The 20,432-nt window shown below is 51.2% G+C and overlaps 1 protein-coding gene across 1 annotated transcript in view; it reads right to left on the bottom strand.

The window, feature by feature from the left end:
• LOC131212288 (hemicentin-1-like) overlaps nt 1-18,716 on the bottom strand; it is a 54,510-nt gene extending 35,794 nt beyond the window's left edge. Inside the window, exon 1 of the mRNA XM_058206090.1 lies at nt 18,386-18,716. Coding sequence (XP_058062073.1) covers nt 18,386-18,716 — 331 coding nt within the window. The remainder of the gene's footprint in view (nt 1-18,385) is intronic.
• Between the last annotated feature and the right edge of the window lie 1,716 nt (nt 18,717-20,432).

Below are 20,432 nucleotides of genomic sequence, written 5' to 3'. Positions count from 1 at the left end.
CTACGTTATAATAATAATAAGCAGCTCGCCGCCCCAGCGAAAAGGCCGCCCGTTGCGGAAGATGGGCCGCGTTTGTCGTTGTCTCCGCCACCGGTAAGCTCCGGGACGGGCAGTTCTTTTCGCTCGCCCTTCCCGTGTGTCCCTTTTGGCCGCCCGTTTTATACGGGGAACATATTTTGTCAGCCACCCGCCAGGAAGCTGCGTATTGTGTGCTGCGTCGCGGCTGCCAGGTGCGGCTTCCTGCCCATCCCGGGAGAGCCTCGGTGGCTCCCGGAAGGAAACAGCCACTGTTCCGCGCACTCCTGTGACCGTAATGATAGGTTACCACCGTCACCATCGCGCGCGTCGCACCGTATCCTTTCCGGTGGGGCCCCGTTTTGCGTAATACACGCTATGAATGGCCCTAACTTCATTATGTTTTAAATCTTCCCATCCCAAGACCATCGCCCCGGGCTGCTGGACCCGGAAATCGCTCTCTGTCTCCCTCTGTCGCGATGGAAAGCGAAAGCCGGAAAATCGGGAGCCGGTTTCGGTGGACTTTGGGCTTTGGCGATTGGCGAGGATTCCGGGGCTTCACGGAAGCCTAATCCGGGTCGTTCCGAGGTTGGATGGAATGAATATTTAAGATGTGGCCTGCTCTCGGACGGCGGTGCGGTGGATTTGGCGACCGTGAATTCGATTCCGAACTTAGAGAATCGCGAAGCTAGGCCTGGCCATTCGTTGCTTTCTTCCATTCACTTATTTGCTCAGTGAATTATTGCGCCAAAGGACAACTGGCTGTGGCTTTTTAATTTCATAAAACACTCCTTAAACTTACGCCGACAGGACATAACTTTGTCTACAACGGAAAGGGAGTGAAATATACAAATGTTTTATGACCCTAATCATACTTTCAACGCAGAGGTAGAAAAGGCCCAACTTATGAGGCTGCTTAAGGTCCCAAAGCATTTCAATTACGAAATGAACCGTAAAAATGATTCCATTTTATTGATGGTAACTGGAAGGAATAGATTGTTTTGGAAAAGGTACACAAATTTGTTCGACTCGTCAGTCGTAGGTCCATCGCCCGGGCGGTTTCTGCCGTTTGTTTCACATTACACTTCGGGGAATTACAATTGAAAGTGATCCGCAACGAGAGTAAGTTAGTCGACTATAACCGAGACGAACGGAGCAACGAATGATTCAGTCGAGCAGCAGAACAAACAGCATTGTTGGCGGGAAGCAAACTCAGGCCACCCAATGATCTGCCCGCTATCTGATGAGGTTGCCGAGAAAGTGTCTCAACATAGTTTTCGGGAAAACAACTTTTCCTATGTCCGTCTGCGCTGCACCGTTGCACTCTGGCCGACCGGGCCGGGCCGCTTACATTTCGGTATGCTCCTGGAACCGGCCGGTTCGGTTGCGTGAAGAATGTTTTCGGGAAAAACAAGCCCCGGCACCGGTGCTTGTTTTCCTCTTTTCTCGATACTCATTTAGTACCGACTTGCCGTGCCCACCCCTCCGAAACCGTAGGGCAACTTAGTTCCATTAACTTCACATTGTGTCTCGCCGAGGATCGTTGGCCGGTCGGTCGGGTGCCCAGCGAACACACAGCGCGTGCCTTATTTACCGACTTCGGTTCGCAGAACCCCGGCCTAGACTGTTTGTTCGTCGAGCAGGTTCGGCCCCGTCTTTGGTGTTGCCCCCGGAAACGGTGCGCTAGTCATTTGGAGGGAAATGTTCGGTTCGATCGGCCGAAAGTTTATCTCCAGGGCCCCCTTCCCCGTGAACGCATTTTAATGCTATCCGGCCCGGGCTCCGGCCGTGCTCCGAGCTTCGAATCATCGATAGTTGGAGATTCAACCGAAACCGTGGTGCGGTGGCATCGTGGCAACGGTCTTGATAACTACTTTTTCTCCGGTCGACTTGTTTTCGGTTCGATCGCAAAGACCCTCGGGCGCTGCCATTATCCTTCAGGATGTCGGAAATGAAGAGTAGCGAAAAATTACCTCGCAGTGCTCGAAGTTTGCATTGGCAGGCGCCGCGCCGCCTGACCGTCGGGGGGATTGGGAAACGGTGCTTTCGGGGCAACGACAGTGGAGAACCCGGCCGGAGGGAGGAGGTCCCTTGGGGACTCTAGCCAGTCCGTCGCTGGCAGGGGATTTCGGGGAGAATCCACCCGCATTGCTGGCGAACGGTTCGAACATGCGTGGGATTTCCGGGGCTGTGCCGCATCGCTCCGTCGGCCAGCTGATCGAGAGAAAAGTCCTGCGAGGAATTGATATTGCTTCTGTCAAATCATTCGTTTTCTCGGTAATCTTCCGCTAGGTTCGTTTGGCTACGACCGGCAGCAGCAGCAGCAGCAGCAGAATCCAATGGCCGTGTGGTTGTGGAAATTGGAAGATGCGAAACGATATTGCGTCGTCGGGGAGCATCGGGGCGACTCGGGACGGCTAAGCTTCCGGGGCTTCCGTGGGCACGGCGCCCTAAGCCATGGTGATGATGACAACGATTGCGGATGAGTTTCCTTTTCTTTGCGTGTGGGCAATGGTGAAGAAAAAAACCGAAGACGCCCAGACTGGATGCCCGGCGACCCACATCCTCCATTGACCGGTTCGGGCGTCGTGCTCATGGACTGTAAAATTGATTATTATAATCCACTGGTGGGAAGCATTCCTTTGACCGGGGGAGCTTAAAAGATAAGACGTGCTTTCCGTGCGGCCGCTGGTGAAAATTGAAACCAGCGCTTTCGAAAGAGACGGCCACAGCGTTTCTAACGATTCCGCAGCGAGATAGCGCGGTCTGTGGATACTGTTTGGACATCGACTCTCAGATCCGGTTGGTGGATTATTTTACCATCGGGCGGTTTATGGATTACTCCCGTCGGTACTGCGACACGCCTGTCAATGCACACGCACGAGGCTAAAAATGATTTACAGAAAGGTCAAAACGAGGGTTCATATTCTTTGCCGTAGTTTGCGGAATTCAAAATCTTATCATCGCACAGTGCATATCGGATTGCCTACATTTAGGCGTCAACGTGCAATACGAAATCGACCATGCAAAATGGAATGCTTTTGTTTTGCAGTTAAATATAAACTTTTGCTTGTTTAGCGTGTTGGTTAGGCTCATAAAACCTCTCCCAAAAAGTGCCCCAATAAGGTTCGTTCGCAAGTGTGAACGTGCTTCGATTTAAGCGTTCGTTTCCATCAACTGCCGAGTACCGGGTCGGAGTGTGCGCGAGCATAATTAGCGACCGTGCCGTAGATTGGTTCATGAATTTCAACAACCCAATTAATTATTCATTATTTATCACTCACAATCACTGCTGGGGTGCCGGTGGCGCCGCCGACACACGATGCAAATGACTTAATTTGGCCGACCACATCTTGAGGGTTGCGAAAAAAATGGCCAGAACAAAAGACAGAAAAAAAACAGAGCCAGAACTCCGCCTAAACGAATCAACCAATTGTGCGGCAGTAGATCCGGGGGCCAGATCCGGTATCCTTACCTTCCCGCAGCGGAGCAAGCGAGTCTGTCATCCTTCCACCAACCCGGTGGGGACTAATTTTAATCACATACCGCAACACCGGGCCGGGTGTGAACTCTTGTTACGCTTAAATTGAATTAAAATATTCAAATGAAGCAACCACTTTTTTAAACACACACAGACACACACGGGCGCGCGGAGGCCTATGCAAATGTGGCCTCGGAATTCGGCACGGCTGCTTCACCCGCACGGGTTGTCGGAACGCATGTTTGTCGCTCGGTGACGGTTCGGCACGGTGAATTTATGCGAAGTTTCTCCAGCAGCAGCCCCTCACGCGGTTATGTTTTGTTTGCGATCGTTTGGTTTTATTTTCGGTTTTCGCATTTTTCGCGAAAGCGGGAGGCACTCGGGGGGAATTTATTTAAAGCATCCCTGCTGCTGGCTGACATCCATTTTTAATCGCAATTTAATCATACGGTCACACGGCTTTCACTTATGGCCGTCAGTGAGCATAAAAAAACGGGCGATCCTTACGAGTCGCCACTTTAACCGGAGTGCCATTTTTCAACCCTTAACTTCCGCGAAGCCACCGGACAAAGCCACCGCAAAATTCAGCCCTTGATTGAACGGTTCCACGAGCGCTCATTATTGCATCGATGCCCATGTTGGCCTGGCACTGAGCTTTGCAACGGCCGAAACCGGGTGCAGCTTCCGCGGTGCAGTTTACGCGTTTACGCCAAACCGTACTGGTCAGGAAGTTGAATGAATTATTTATGTTTTCACGCCATTGTTAAGCAGCAAGGGGAGGCGCACGATCCTGCATGAATGCCCGGTGCAAAGCACAAAAAAGGGAACACAACATGGGCCTCCGAAGAAAGGCGACACGACACCAGGACACGGGCACTGCAATTAAAATTCAGCAGCACACTCAACATACAATTTTGAGAGAACCGGAACGAGAGAGAGAGAGAGAGAAAAGAACCCCCGTGGTTCACATACTGCACAGACCGCCCCCCGGAATTCCTGCGGATCGTCCCTAGTAATGTCAGCAATAAATCATGCATATTCATGGCGTTTAATCAATTTATGATCCGAACAGCCCGAATGTTGACCACGTTGTGATAATTACAGTAATTAATATTGTTTTCATTTGCACTTGCTGGCCTTCCGACCACACACAGGCGACCGACCCCGTGGCGTGGCTGTCCGGGCACAAAAAGAACAGTTCATTTCCGGCTGTCAGCCGGAGAGTTGCGGGTTGCGCACTGCAAAACTGTCACTCCACTCGAACTGCATCCGTCACGATCGGACGACGACGACGCCGGGTTGAACTCGAGGTGACAATTGCTAACTCATTAAAGTAGACAACCCGATGGTCCCCGTTGGCTAGAACGCGATGATGCTGAATTTTGCGGAAGCTTGGAAAGCACTTTAACCTTTTCTATCTGCGCCAGAACCGCGATGACGGTGATGATGGTGGAATGCTGAAGAGTGTAAACAGAGAACGAGCGAGGGAGAGAGAGAGAGAGAGAGAGAGAGAGGGAAACAGAAATTCTATTACCGAGCAAACACCGCACACAATCTACAACAATTCAATTTCCCCGGGAGGATCGTGCCAAAGGACGGGTTGGCCCACCACGGCCAGGCAAAGTCCAACAGCGGCACAAAAAACGAATCGGAGAATCCATTCGCCTGAAAGGTAGGCAAGACGCAGTAATGGCCCCGGGCCTTGAGAGCGCCTGAGAAGCGGCAACCGCCACCGGGTTGCAGATAAGGTGACTATCCGCACTTTCGCCCGTGGGTGGGCAGAAGCAGAAGCAACTTCGAGAATCGAGTCTCCTTTCGATTCCACCCAGCCAGAGTCACTTTCGATTGAAGGACGCCGGTGACGCTCTTCTTCTTCGGTGGGGTTGGGGCCCGCAAAAGTGAAACAAACTGGATAAAATCTTTCGACAAGTCCGTGGCTCCGCGCTCGGCGAAAGGCGTGCCGTCGAGCCGAGAAACCGATCGACATATAAAAACATCAATTTTGATCAACTCTCGGTGCGGCATCTCCACCGTGCCGGGCTCGCCCGGCTTCAATCCGGTGCAGGACCTCTCGGAGGGTACCTCGTTGCCGTCAGAGAGTTTGCCGCAATCATTTTCGCATCTTTGATTTTTCCAATTCAATCCACAATCCGTCCGTTCGGTTGGCGGGCGCCCCGAGTCCACCATCTTGAGGACGAATTGATTGAAAGTTTTTCAGGTCGCCGCTATTTCTTTTGGCCGCCATTGCTCAATCTTGGCACGATTCAACCGCTTCCCGGACCGGCCGGCCCGACCGGTTTTCCATCCTACTACCGGAGGGAACTTGTATTTTAATATTTGTTCCCCAACTCCCCAGGCTGAGGCGCACCTGTCCCATTTAACCGAGAGAGAGAGGGTCAAGAGACCACCGCTAGTTGAGAAGTTAATCGCTCGAACTGGAAACGCGCGGAAGGACGGCGAGAACCCGGTCACGCTGTTCGAGGGAACCATTTTTAATATCGCCTTCCGGCAGGATTGATTAAGTGGCGAGAAGGAAGCGAAAAATACTCACCGACAACCGGGGACACGGCCCACTAGCGTAAGAACTGCGCTGCGATTGCTCTTAGTGGCGCACTCGGCCGAGGTCGGTGAGGTCGGGGCCAAGTTAAGTTCATAAATACTTTCCCATCAGCGACGATTGCGCGTGGGAAAGGGAACACAATCTACACAATCTCTCTCGATGGCTTGTTAAAACTTTTCCAATATAGGAGGATACTGCGACGTCGTCGGTGGCGTAAGGAACCCGTCTGGGAAAAAAGTACCCGATCTTGGCGGGATGGCCCCGAGGAACTCACGGAACTACTGCATGGTTACATGGCCAAGGGGAACGACACAAAACTCGATCGAAACTACACTTAAGCCCCGTCGGCAATCGGTCCGGCACTTCCGGAATCGGCCCCGGAGGCTGCGTCGCCATCCACCGCCATCACCACCGATTGTCGATTCGATTTCCCGTTGATGGGGCCCGAAAGTTTATCATCCGCTGCGGCGCCGGGGGAAAGGGGCCGCTAATTGTGCGATATTTATCGTCCCCGGCGCCATCCGTCATTTCGATGACGCACCATTACGGGCCGAGCCGTTCCATTGAAAAAGATCACGGGACACGTGGCCGGCGGGCGGGGCATTTAGCGATGCGCAAATTGCACCATTTGTCAGCCGCCGCGTCACCGTCAGGCGATTTGGCCATCCCTTGGTCCTGATTTGATTGCGCAATTACGGATGAAAAATTTCGTCCCCAAAAATCTTCGGTTCACTCGGTGCCGCCGACTGTGCCCGTCCCAGCACCCGCCCAGAAAAGCTCGCCCCATTCCCAGTTTCCGGTTGGCTGACCGTGGCGCACCGAAAGTTTATTACATTTTCATATTCATTATTGTCGTTTGGGCAGCGAAGCCGAAAATGGGGCCTGCGCCGCGGCCGAAGGACATTGCAATTCCAGCGAAACCGAGAAGCAATGGGAGTTTGGGGCGTGAAACTTTGGGGTCGGTCCGGGATAGGCCAAAGTGCTTTCAGCGAGCCCTTTCACTCCGCCCGTTGCAGCAACAATCGACGCCCGAGGGGTGTCACTTAATTGTCATGTTTAACTTGCGGAAACTTTCGCACTTTTCGCGACTCCGACCAACTAAAATGGGGCCACCATTTTGGACATCTTGGCAAGCGAAAGGAAAAGAATTCCTCCATTTGCCGTAATTGATAAACTAATTTATTTTCATTTGCTTAATTCCTATGCGGAGGACCTTCTCGGGTCGAGGATCCTTTACCGGAACAAGAATCGTGTTACGATTCCGATGCAACCCCGGGGCACTATTTTTCATTCCCAGGATTGTTATATCTATCCGCATGGCCGCATAAATTGCATCCCGCTTGCATCTCGAGCCAGTTTACAAAGTCGTCGCCCTACACGCGGGACTCTTGAAGGACCTGCACGTGTGGTTGTGTATCCGAAGCTCCGGCAACGAGTTCCGTGTTCGCCACAATGCATCACCCACTGCCCAATGGCTTCCCAAGGGCCTCCCAAGGCAGGACTACGAAGTACGGAAACGTCGGCACGTTCCGGTCGATGCATTTCGGACGACATTCTTTCATTTGTCAAACGAACCCGGACCCCGGGTTCGCTCGTCTTTGGAAGCCCCCCTGGAAGCCGCTCTGGGTTAGAAATTGAATTACAACGGACCTTACCGTTGCTCCGTGTGTGACGGTGACCCGAAAGGCGACAAACAAAAACATATTTACATACTGAATTTGATGCTTTATGCAAATGCACGTGCACGAGCGCACGTTGTCGGATCATCCGGGTCCGGGGCCGTAATCCCTCCACCGGAGTGGAAGTCACTTGGCCCCCCCTTGGAGAGAACAAGAGTGCACTCTGATGTTTTCCGATGCGCTGCATAAACACTGATGATGTCCCCCGGGCGGTTGGGTGGACACATTAGAGCCGGACCCGGTATCGGGCTTAGCCATCTCATTTGCATACGATTGGAATGCTCTTAGTGGCCCGCCGGTGGCCATCGATCGGATAATGTGTCCCGTGCGGGAAAGAATCGACCCGGCCGGAGGTGATGAAGCATTAAGGCTCCGGCCCCGCATTCCACCGCGTTCGACCGCGAAACTTTCGCAACCACCAAGCGCCCGGAATACCAAGTAATGACCAAAAATTCCAGTCAGAGAATGGAGTCCAATCTTCGATTGCCCGATTGCCGCACTTTATCGACTCCGCTGGCTCCCCGGCACTCTCCGGTTCCGGCTCCGGCGCTTCGTCATCGATTTCGAATCGAGCACACGGAATCGTGATGAATTGTCGAAGGCACCCGAACGGACGCGCCGAAGATTGATGTGCTCCGATTCGCGTGGCGAACGGAAAACCCTTCGATGGGCGCTTTTCTTCACTCCACTCTCGGGCACATACACGGGCAAGCATACAATGGGCGCCAGGATTGCAATAAAGGAAACTGACCACCCACCACACTCGTACAGGGAAGGAAGGAAAAATGCTTTATCACTTAATTAAGATCATAACCGGACGAACCGGAGGGGACTGGCCCGGCCCACGGTGGCGGCGTAAAGGGAGAAAATAAAACTCACATTCAACCACGGGGCAGACGACCCCCGGACGAGGACGACGAGCGATGACGGCCAACGACTGACGAGCTCGGAGCCCATTTTAAATTAAATTCCTGTCGCATTTAGCAGATAACACCGCCGGCCGGCATAGGCGAACGAAAAGGATGGCCCAAACGAGCGGGCTCCGGAGCCGATCGCCGTCTTCGAGGGAAGTCGAAACGAAGGCCCACGACGTCCGTCGGTCTTGGCCAGTTCGCGAAACGGGAAACGCCAGGCAGCCAGCCAGCCAGCCAGCTAGCTAGAGCGGCCCCGGAATAGGTCGAAGAATGGGCGTGGAAATGGAGAAACGGTTAAGAAACGTGTTCCGTTGCTACGAATTTCGGGCCACACCATCTCCGGGTTGACCGACTCACGGAGTCTGGCCTTCGTCTTTCGGTAAGAATTTCATTCCCGACACCAGTTATGGTCGCGTTCAGTCGGTTGTGAAGCGGTTATAGCTTAATATTGGATGTTATTGGATTGGAACGCCGAACGCTACTCCGTCGTGAGCTCTTTCGGCACCGTCGTTGGAATAACATCCCGGGGTTCCCCATCGCTGGATGAAGTATCGCCCGAACCGATCGCCGTTGGCCAAAAAAGATGGGTCCGTTTTATAATTTCGTCATACCTTAATCGGTCGTAACGCGCTCCAGTCGCTTCCCCACGTCAACCGCTGGGGCTAATCCGCTTCGATCGGTAATCTTGGGCTCTCGAGCTCTCGGACAGCCTGTCCGGAGGCGGGATGATCACGGAATCATCCCACAAAAACTGGACGATGGTGGTTAAGATTTTTCCCGTTCCTAGCAGCCCGAGTTGGGGCCGAGGATTAAATTCTCGTTATGCCGTTGGCGGTGGCATCAGTGCTCCGATATCTCTCTATCATGGTTGTCGCATGTCGTCAACGATTGTGCGCCAGGATCGGTGCTGTCAGACCCCGTCGGAACGGTCCGTCGGAACGGTCCGTCGGAACATCTGTTGACGTCTTATCGCGCTCCTTCTTTTGTGTCACTTACCTAATCCTCGAGCCACTCGGCGAGGTCGAAGACGAAGACGGAGTGGCCCACACCCAGCAGTAGGATAGACAGTTGTAATTGATCCCGGTAACAGGGACAGCATTGTTACGCGCGTTGCCATCCTTCTGTTGCGTCACCGTTCGACGGGTGTCGCTGTCACAGGACCCGTCACATGAAAATGGCAATGGCGCAGGGACAACTTTCTTATCGTACAATGATCGACGGTCAAAAGTGGCTTCCAACTGGATCCCGTCCACAATTGGCACTGCATTATGCTGGACACCAACAAAATGGCGCCCCTCACTGTCAGGCGTTGTTCCTTAATTTAGAGAATGTTACTGTTACTGTCAAAAAGTCTTAGGGAGGATTGTGGACCTCCAAAATTCCCACCATCGGCGGAATGGGCCGCTTCTTGGAAACACTCGGCTGGCCGTCCCCGTTCCAGTAACGATTAAGTTGAGGCCAATTAAGGCGTAACGGCGATATTTGGGGCAGCTAATCAGTCGCCTGCCGGATGCCGACCGGCAGCCGTTGTTTAAACGCCTGGCCACAAGGTCAGGCAGCCCGGGGCCGATCATGACAAGATTAGCGTTGATAAACTACGTTTTTCTCCGTTCCGGGCGTAGAGGACCGTTTTGCTGGGAAACTATTTCCACCCAGGTATCGCTCGGTTTTTGGTGGTGGACTCGGGGCCCCCCGCTTATCTCACCCAGGCTCATCTTGGCTCCAGGTCCAAGGGCCACGAAAACACGACCGGGGTGGTTGTTGTCATCGTCATTTCTGCTCCGAAGGCAAAGGAACTTTGTTTTGTGCGGCGGATGGAAAGTTCCGGCGTTGCTTGGGTTACTCCGAGCCAGTGCTATCTGCTATCTTTCCGAGTGCCGAGATAAGGGGCACGCTTTTATTGCTTCCAGTGCTCGACGGCCAGATGAGGAAGCCCAAAGGCAAGGCCGAGGTCGTTCTCGTTGTCGGAAGAGGAGCGCAGACGGAAGCGACGGAAGTGACGGAGTGGCTTGCAAATAAATTGAAATAGTTTATTATCGGGCGTCTCCACCGGGAAGGGCGCGGCCACCAGCACCACCGGAATGGGAGAGGTAAATTATTTTGTCAGCTCTACTGTTAGCATTTACACCTATTTTCCTCCTCCAGCCAGGCAGACGCCCGATGGGGACAAAGTGAACTGTTCCCGGCACCGGCAATTGTTTGTTTAATTGAAAGTGTGGCAATCGTTCGGTCTCCGATAAAGTTTGGTCCCCAACGCAAATTCTTCGGCATAAAAGCATCAATTTTTCCCATTAGTTCCAGTTCCAGTTCTTCGCATTAGTTGATCCGAAATCATTACCCGGTTGTGATGGGCGAAAAGAGTTCACCAACTCACTCAGCCGCTCGGACCACGACGACCGCGGCCAAGGATTACCGAAACAATTCTCATGTCACGCTCGTTCGTCATTCTAATGGAAGCAAAGCCTACTTCATCACCTACAATGACCATTGTGCGCGGCCCACACAATTGAATTATGGTCCGGCCCCGTTTGGCCCGCTGGCTGGCCAAAAGGACACCCGAAAAGTGTGATCCCCCCAACCCCCCAGGACCGACCCGAAGATTACCGCTAAATGGTGGATCATTTTTCATCTCACTTAACGGCGGCCACCATTAGCGCCGTGTGCCGTGTTCTCGACCGCTGATCGGGTGTGGCCGCGCCGAGCATCAAATGTGTAAACATCATCATTACGACACTAATCGTATCGAATGACAACGGACCTTGTAGCTGGAACTCATGATGCTCCATTTATTAACTCCATTTTGGCGGCCCGGGCGACAATCGGCGCCCAAGGGCCACACCGAGACCGGACATTCGGACCGGACCGGGCCCGGCGGAATAAAGTTGGCCAGGCCAACGGTTTCATCATCAGCATCATCACCGGCGGTTCGCGCGAAAGAAATTGCTTTAACCGGGCCCAAGGAGTCATTAATGTTGCAGCCGCGCCGTAGCCTCACGTTTTTATGTCTGGCCCTCAAGTGCCCTCCAGGATGGAATGGAGAAAAAACTGGAAAGTAAACATCGCTTTTCCGCGAGGGACACCGAGAGACACGAGGCATCAATTTGTCCACGATTTTGTTCCACGGGACTTGCCGGAATTGCCGTCGTTGCTGGTCGTTTGTTTCACTTCTTGTTTTGCACGTTGCCCGCTTTTATCGCCAACCACTTTCGCCATTTAGATAATTATCGTTCATACATGGGGCGCGAGCCCCCCCCGGTCATGCCATGGCCATGACTTGTTGTTCCTGGGTCGGCAAAAAGGTGAGCCTTTTCTGCGAAGAAACAATCGGAAACGGGGATGCCTGCTGCCGACCGACACGTGCACGGTCGGCTGGGCACGAACATCATTCGTCATCTGCGAACCACGGCCCCCGAGGGGCAGGGTGGGGAAGCTGGCAACATGGCGCATTAATTTATTTTGCCACCCAACGGCAACTTGGTCCCCTCGCGAGAGCCTGAGCAGAGCACACCTGGCTTGCTTCTTCCGCTTTGGCGCATTTCGCAGCAGCACCGTCGCCGGGTGTCACCCGGGGCCCAATCCCAATCGGCCCCGATCCCTTTCCTTCCCCCCGGCGTCCGGTGATTCGACGGATGGTGAACCAACAACAACAGCAAGAGGCGAAGAAAAACGCAAACGGGAAGGAAAGTTTCTGTCCGCCCCGGGGTCCGCCATTTTGCTCGGTTTCCACGTTTTATTTCCTCATAAACTTGCGCCCCAATGAAACATAACCGGTGGGACGTGATTCGGGCACCCCGGGGCCTCTCCGCCACCTGTTTTACTGCTTTATTTTTAATGAGACGAGACAATGGGCGCCTTGGCGCCCGCTGAGCGTTCACCTGCAACATTAAAACATCATTACCGCTTAGCACGTACGCACCGGGCCGTGGGCCGTTAGGCCACCGGCACCGGGAAGCGCCGGTTTCGCCGCAAGGATCGGCCCCGGGCCCGCTCAATGGGGTGGGCAATAAAAAAGAAGGAATGGTGTATGGCAGATACGGTCCAGGGTGAATCCTTCGGGCAGCCTCCGGGGGGCCACCGGGAGGGCGTATGTCACGCGTTAAGTAGATTGCTGAAAATAATAAGCCGTTCGCGTGGCATAAATCGTTTTCGTGCTTCGGGCCTCAAGATACGCTCACCCGCTCCAATCGGGTTTGGCGAGCATTGGGTTACATCATTAAAACTCGCTGTAATCCGTTTAACCGGAACGCGCGACGATCGCCACGCAGGCACTGGTGCCGATGATTTAATATCTCATATCTAATCAATCAACCCAGAGCCAGGAGCATCGATGGCCAACATACTAATGCTATTTAGTATGGCATGTCGCCTTGGAAGCGACGTCTTATCGCAATCGCTTATCGCTCCGGAGTCGAAGCTCCAACCGCAAACTGCATTAGCATTGCAGCCCAACCGTCGATGTTTATCGCCGTGCATCGCGCCACGGTTCGCTGCACCGTCGGGCCCTGCGCCACAGCATAGCAACATAATTGGCCCACGGAACGTCGGCAATATGTTGGATGCTGCGCTCGTCGCATTTACCGGGCGTGTTTACGCGATGGCAGCGATGGTTTAATGAAGTTTCCAGCGCTGCACACGATCCCCGCGCTTGGTCACTAATCCGGGTCCAACCCGGCGAAAGTGTTTCTCAAGATTGGCGAATCGGTGGCTTATGAACCCGTGCATCCTTCACACGAGAGCCGGCAACATCCGACACCGGTAATTACCGTGACCGCGCGGTACAGCGGGTACCGCGCATTCTTCTTCGCACGGCCATAAAATATTCATATGCAATTAAGTAACGGGCAACCCGGACCGGACGAGCGGTGAGTGAGCTGATCTCTGATGGAAAATTCGCTCGGGGAACCGCAGCACCGGATCGGTGAGAATCAATTAAAAGCCCATCAGCACCCGGGTCAAGCGGTTGCCTTAATCCCCGCCGGCATCAATCAGATTCCATCCCGATTCGTGATGTCGTATGGCACCCAAATGTGGGCATCGGGCATGTAACATAAAGCCGTTGGGCATTGAAAATGCTTCGAATACTCTTTTAGACTCTTTTTGAAATATTCTCGTAACATGCACTAGACGCTAGAGCTCCCCAAAAAGTTTCGTCCCATCCCCGAAAAGGGCATCATAGTTCAAGCTTCCGATCCTCGGCCGCACTATGACCGCACACGGCACCGGTGTACGGTGTGCAATTTCTTCCCTCTCGAAACTACTTCCTCTTTCCGAGCGGGACAAGTTTTCCGGTGAGCGGTGAAAACACACACCTTTCGCGCACCGTTGCATCCATCGCAGGAAAAACCTAATAAAGCGGTTCCGGGTTGCAAAGGGCCCCGCGCTACACACGGAGCGAAAATTTGAAGTTTTCCTTCTCGAAGGCAAAGCAGCCGGTCTCCCGGTCCCGGTGGGAAGGAAAGAAAAGACGCACGGGCTCGGGTGAAACTTTGCCGTTTGCGCCGGTTTGATGTGATCCGACCGACGGGTGACGAATAATGGTTCCATTTTTCCCCACCAAAACGGTATCCTTTTCTTCTTCCCCCCGGGGGGTGAAAAGTTCGCGTTTTGAAAAATATCCTTCCGCCGTCGAAACGGAGATCGAATGCAGCTACCAGTTTGCTAGCTGTCCGCCAGCCCCGGGGGAGCAGACTAATGGCCGCCCGCTGAAGGAGTAATGAGATAGAAAATATTACTTCAAAACTCGCTCCGCACAGTTGAAGTGTGCACTAAACTTTTTACGTTCACCGTTTGGAGGCGACGTTCGAGCAGAATTAATGAAATAATTTGTTTTATGTCGCTCGGTATCCCCTTCTAATTCGATGGGGAGGCAACGTGACGCTCGCGGGTCGGATTCTGGAATTAAAAACTCATTAAATCACTTGTGCCATCATATTCATCAATCTTTTAATTGAATGAGCAAATTTTCCACCCCAACAACGCGTGGTGCTTCAATCTGGCGCTCGACAGTCCGCCGACGGTCGCCATTCGCGTGATGGATGGTGTGCTAACCAACTGTCAGCAAGATATCACCACACGATACGAAGATAGATGTCTTACGGGCGCGGGCGCCTCATTACCGGCGATGGGCGGCCATCGTTGGGGGTGGGAAACAAAAGGCAGCCCGGGCCCAACATACGCCAGCATAGATCACGCATCGCGTTTGCAGCGATGGGCGGCTTGCTGGCTGCTGTCGACGGAAGTATTGTCGACGGAATGAGTAATGAGATCGGTTATTACTCAACACGTGGCCCGTTCGCGAATCCGTGACCGCGCGAAGAATTAACCCTGACATCGCCCGAGACGCCCCCCCCTGGTGCCATAAAATATTCACAAATTCATGTCTAGGGACCTCGGGGCAGCGCGGCACCGCCATTCGGGAGAATTACCGGGAGTTGGGTTGGGAAAAGGGGTTATGAAGGCCACAAAACCCGACCCCGCCGGAGCCGAAGATGCGGAACGTTTATGGGCGCCGACCGTTTGTGGTGTCGTCAGCTAGGCGTGTGTCAAAGATGGTTAATTTCATTTAAATGGCACCAGGAGACGCACGTCAACAAACGTTGCTCGGCGCTCGGTGGACACTTAAACGCCAATGGCTGGCTGTAACCCAATTTGGTCTGGCGCTGATTTACGCTCCAAGCTCCAAGCTCCTCTGGGTTTGGTAGATATCACAACGTCCCCGCGCTTTACAGGCTGCGGTTATGATTTGCAGGCGAACGCGGTGTTGGTGAAATAGTTTATTTGGACAATAAATTTGACAATGAAATGATAAACACAACACGAGCGTCTCGCACGCTGCAGCAAACGGTGTCATCAATCCAGTCATTTTGAACAGATTTGCGCGAAACAATAAATTACCGAAACCGATGAAAGGTAGTGGTTTGAGAGTGACAACAATTGAACTGGAAACCGTTTTACCCAAGATGGTACAGGTTTTGATAATTTTGGTTGTTCGTAAGATATGTATAAGCTGTATGAAATTATTCATTATCAGGACAAAGACACTATCGGTTTTGTCGGAAATTAAACACAGTGGGAAGCGAAACACTGAAAAGTTTATCGTCTGCCCATTTCGATAATATGTAAAATTGTACTCATATTTCATTTTGGAATCGCCCTTTTAAGATGTTTAAATGGTATAAATAATAACAACATTGCAAAAATATGTAACGAAATCTGGGCAATAGTCTTATAAATAGTCAAGAGTTGTGAACATCTATACCTCAGACATCCCTAAGATGAAAAAATGCACTCAATACCTCTTCGCGGACGACTTCGCTTTGTCGGCATCAGGCAAACAACCCAGAAGAATAATCACTTCCCTAAACAATGCTCTACGTCAGTACAAAAAGTTTTGTAGTAAATGGAAACTAAGAATTAACGAAACGAAAACAGAAGCAATATACTTCACACGCAATAGATGTAGTAGGAAACTACCATCAACCGGACCAACTATAAATCAAATTACGGTACCATGGAGAACTAGCGTAAAATACCTCGGCCTACACATAGATAAAAACCTAACGTTTAAAAAACATATCGAAAGCACAATTTTCAAGTCAGAGAAGACACTGAAATTTCTTTACACATTCTTACACAGAAAATCTAAACTGAATATTAAAAACAAAATGCTCATTTTCAAAACCTGCTTCAGACCAATCCTAACATACGCAGCACCAATTTGGAGCAAGAACCCATATTAAGAAACTGCGAATCCACCAGAACAAGCTTCTAAAACTAATAATAAACGTACCCCCATGGTATAGGACAACAAAAGTACACGCCAGGACGCGTATAGATTTTCTAATCAATCACGTCGACAACATAGTCGAGAAATGTTCGAAAAACTGCCGAGCGAGCTCACTCGCATCTCTTAGGGCACTACTACCGGCATAAATATTACCATGTAATTAGATCTTAAGGAATTAGCGATTTGATGTAATTTTTTTTTTGTCGTGGGTTTTAAAGTATTTTTTCCCACATTATGGAGCATACAAACAATAATCAGAACGAATTTATAGCGCCCAAAAGGGATGAAAAATAGGAACAACGAGGAGTGCTAAAGCGAACCCGTTATGTCAATGTACCGCACGGCACCCTTGCCACGATCATGTAAATTACATCCAATAAATACTACTACTACTACTACCAGTCAAGAGTTGTGAAAATATCATGTTCATCGTATTAAAGCAGATGGGCGTAGGAAATCAATATTCAAAAAATATTCAGCAAACACTTCAATCAAAAAACGTAGATTGTATAATACAGATTACTGGCCTTGATTTTTTCAAATGTTAGTAATCTAAGGAAATTCATTTGGACAAAATCAATGATATGTTACCGTCGTCATGCCGGGAACTCTCCTTTATTTTGGACCTGGGAATTGTGGCCAGGACTCAACTACAACTACTCAACTCAATACTCAACTACAACTCAAAATGAAGGTGCAAAATCAACCTAAAGAAGCAAATTACCATGGCATTATGGTCTAGGGGTGCATTTGCCTACGGAACTGTCCAGTAAGTGTCCTTTCTTGGAAGTGCTGACTCGAAAGCTTATCAAAAATGGATGAAAGACAACACTATTCATGAAGGAAAACGTCTTATTGCTCAAGTTTTCATTCCACAAGTCTTGCAGTGCCACGGGGATGATGATGTGGCCATTAATAAGCAATGACGTAACTGAGAAGACCCCAAGATGATTAACATAATTAGGTGAAATTGTAAAACCAACCTTGTCAATTGCAATAACTGAGAACTGCAGAAATGATTGCACGACAAAACAACGACTGTGCAGAGACCAAGGCCAGCGCAAGCCACGAATTCTATCCAGTCATGGAAAAGCGGATCCGTTATCGATATGCGACTCAAACCAGAAAGAGGAAACAATGTTTGCATAATGCAAGGTATGTGGCGACAGACCTCCCACCAGGAAACTCGTAATCGGAACGAGCGTAGGACGAGTTGCCTTGTTTACATCTCCCACGAAACGGAACATCGAAGACGCAGTCATAACGCGTCCTAAACAAAGATAAGCGCGAGAGACAGGATCGCGAGCATTAAAATAAGAACGGCTCGCTCTCGAAACATGTTATCAACTAATTGGAACGAGCGCAGGACGAGTCGCGTTGTTTACATCTCCCACGAAACGGAACATCGAAGACGCAGTCAAAACGCGTCCTAAGCAAATATAGATAAAATGCAACGCACTCAATTAATACAGCTGCTGCAATTCAAATGAAACGGCAAAAGAGACCGGAAGGGACCGAATCTCTAATCAGCCTATTAAAGAATGCATGATGCAATGCAACACCCAGCCATACGAGTTGGTTGGGGTTGATAAGGCATTGATTGACCGCAGGCTGGGACATGGACGAGGCATCTCAAAAATTTCGGACCAAATAAGGACATAGAAAACGCGAAGCTTATATCATAGCTGGAATGGAATTTCGTTGGTATGTGTGAGCTGCGGGGTCAGCATTTAACTATAAATAAGGAAGGAGAAATAAAAACGGAGAGCATTTTGATACCACGGATTGAAGCGTGTCAACGTGTTTCATTTTTATAGGAGTTTTATTTAGGTAAAAATAGAATCCCCAAGTTGGGGCTCTTCAACTGAACTGAATTTCGTTAGACTCCCATTTTGAATATTACCGAAAGATATTCGCCAAAATCGAATGCATAAAACGATCGGTACTTACCTATTCTAATATTTACAAACAACTGTATCAGCAGCACGGCGACTCCCAGCAACAGGTGCAGCTGGGAGCGGCGGATGATCCGTCCGCGAGCTCTCCACCGGAACCCGACACTGACTGTCCGGTCCGGTGCCGGGGCAACCTGCAACCTCGCGCATCCTCGTCCCTCGCTACAACTGTCGTCCGCGGTTCGAGTCGAGCTGCATTCGGGGCGGAAGGTGTCCGGTCGGGGCGCGGCAGGCTCACGGGCCGCAGAATTCCGTGCCGGCGTGTCGCATGCCACCGCAATCCGCCGCTGGCTGCCAATTCCCACACTGCCACGCGCCAGTCTCATGGTTTTATTTTCTCTTCACACTCGCTCACACAATTGATTATTTATGCTACAGGCAACAAACACATACACAGTTTGTTGGGTCTTGGAACGGCGCGTTTCCGGATCGCCCTCTCACTCTCTCCCTCCCTCGAGAGAAAGAGAGAGAGTTGAAGTGGGTGCGAAGTGCTCACGCAAAGCGCGAAACACGAAACACCACACCACGTCACTTTAATGGGCTGTGATTTGTTATTTTTACCCACCGACACCGTGATTTGGTTGTTCGAGTCGAGAGTTTTCCGTCGGGTCACAAAATTGGCGAACCGCTCCGAGAATTAGCTTCCCGGTGGAGGGGGGCCCAGCCCGGGAGAAAATCGATGCCAAGTTGCTGGAGTTGCTGTGGCCTCGGTTGCCGGCGGCCCGCCGTTCGCTGACAGCTTACTTGAGGGCCAAATAAAGCACTCGTTCCACTCAGAACCTCGTGGCTCGAAGCTCGAACTCCGCACACTTCACGGGCGAGCCATTTGCACACTTCCAACCGGAGCACCTTCGAAATCCATCATCTAAAGGGGAAACGGTACAATTTGGAACAACGCCATTCAGTTATGCTGTTTATGCTGCAAAAGAAGGGAAAACAGTTCACAGTTGAGACCCCGTTTGTGGTAAAAAGCCCCGATGGGAAAGTGGCGGCTGTAGTTCAACTGATCACGCACGGGCCACTGCAAAGCTAAAATCACGAAACGCACGAACACAACTATTCACCGCGCCTTGGCAAAGCTTTATGATTCCATTCACGAACCAAACAAATCTAATTGCTGCCGCGTTGTTACAGTTCCAATTGAGGCTCGCATTTTTCCGTTGTCGGGCCCAAAGTTCCACGAAACGTGCCATAACTGCTTCGTGGTGCGAATCGAAACGAACGTGCAAATAAGATGGCCGGCCGGACGCAAAAGAATCAAAAATGGAAGGCAAAACAATAGCGAAAAGGGTTTCGGTTGGGTGGATCCTTCTTCCGTTTTGGGCCAAGTTTTGGGTTTTTCGGTACCCAGTTCGATGTTCGTTGCGAGCTTCTCGCGGTCGTTCGCTCGTGGCGCTCGCGGCTAGCGAATGTTCAGATTTTTCTCACATCATAATTGGTTTTCCACGGTCGCCTCTTTCCTTTTTCCAGCGCTGCAGAATCGCGACGGTCACGTTGCCTTTCCGGTGCTGCCGGTGCAGGGGCCCTTCTTTGGCTTCGGCGAGATGAAAAACTGAAAATGGAGACGCCTGGTTGGCGATGGATGCCGCAGGCAGATGGGAGCTTTCACCGAGCCGCGGGCGCAAATGGTCTGGAAATAGAGGAAAAAAAAACCGGAATCGTAAGATGAAACAGGATTGTAGAACGAGCCCGCGAATGGTTTGCCGCGGAGGCGAAATAATTTTACCGCCAGACCGAGGCAGGATAATAGGCTGTGAAAATGTTAAAAATAGACCGCCTAATGCATTCTTCAATCGACAGCGATCGGCCACGCCGAGTGGAACCCCTTCTTCCGTCCACTTTTGGTCATGTTTTTGTCCCAATTGTCGGGGTTGTTGGGGAAGCTTCAGACAGTAAAGGATTCGTCGGGTGGGAAAGGATGGAAATTGAATTTCCATTTTCCGCTCTTATGGATGACGAACGCGAAAGGTGGGAAAACCATCGGTCAAACCATTTACTTCGGTACGTGGTGGATGCTGACAAGGGTCTCTGGTTAATTTGAT

The sequence above is a fragment of the Anopheles bellator genome, chromosome 2 (genome assembly GCF_943735745.2).
Source record: "Anopheles bellator chromosome 2, idAnoBellAS_SP24_06.2, whole genome shotgun sequence".
In the NCBI taxonomy this organism is placed as follows: domain Eukaryota; kingdom Metazoa; phylum Arthropoda; class Insecta; order Diptera; family Culicidae; genus Anopheles; species Anopheles bellator.
This window is presented reverse-complemented; position numbering and strand designations above follow the sequence as displayed.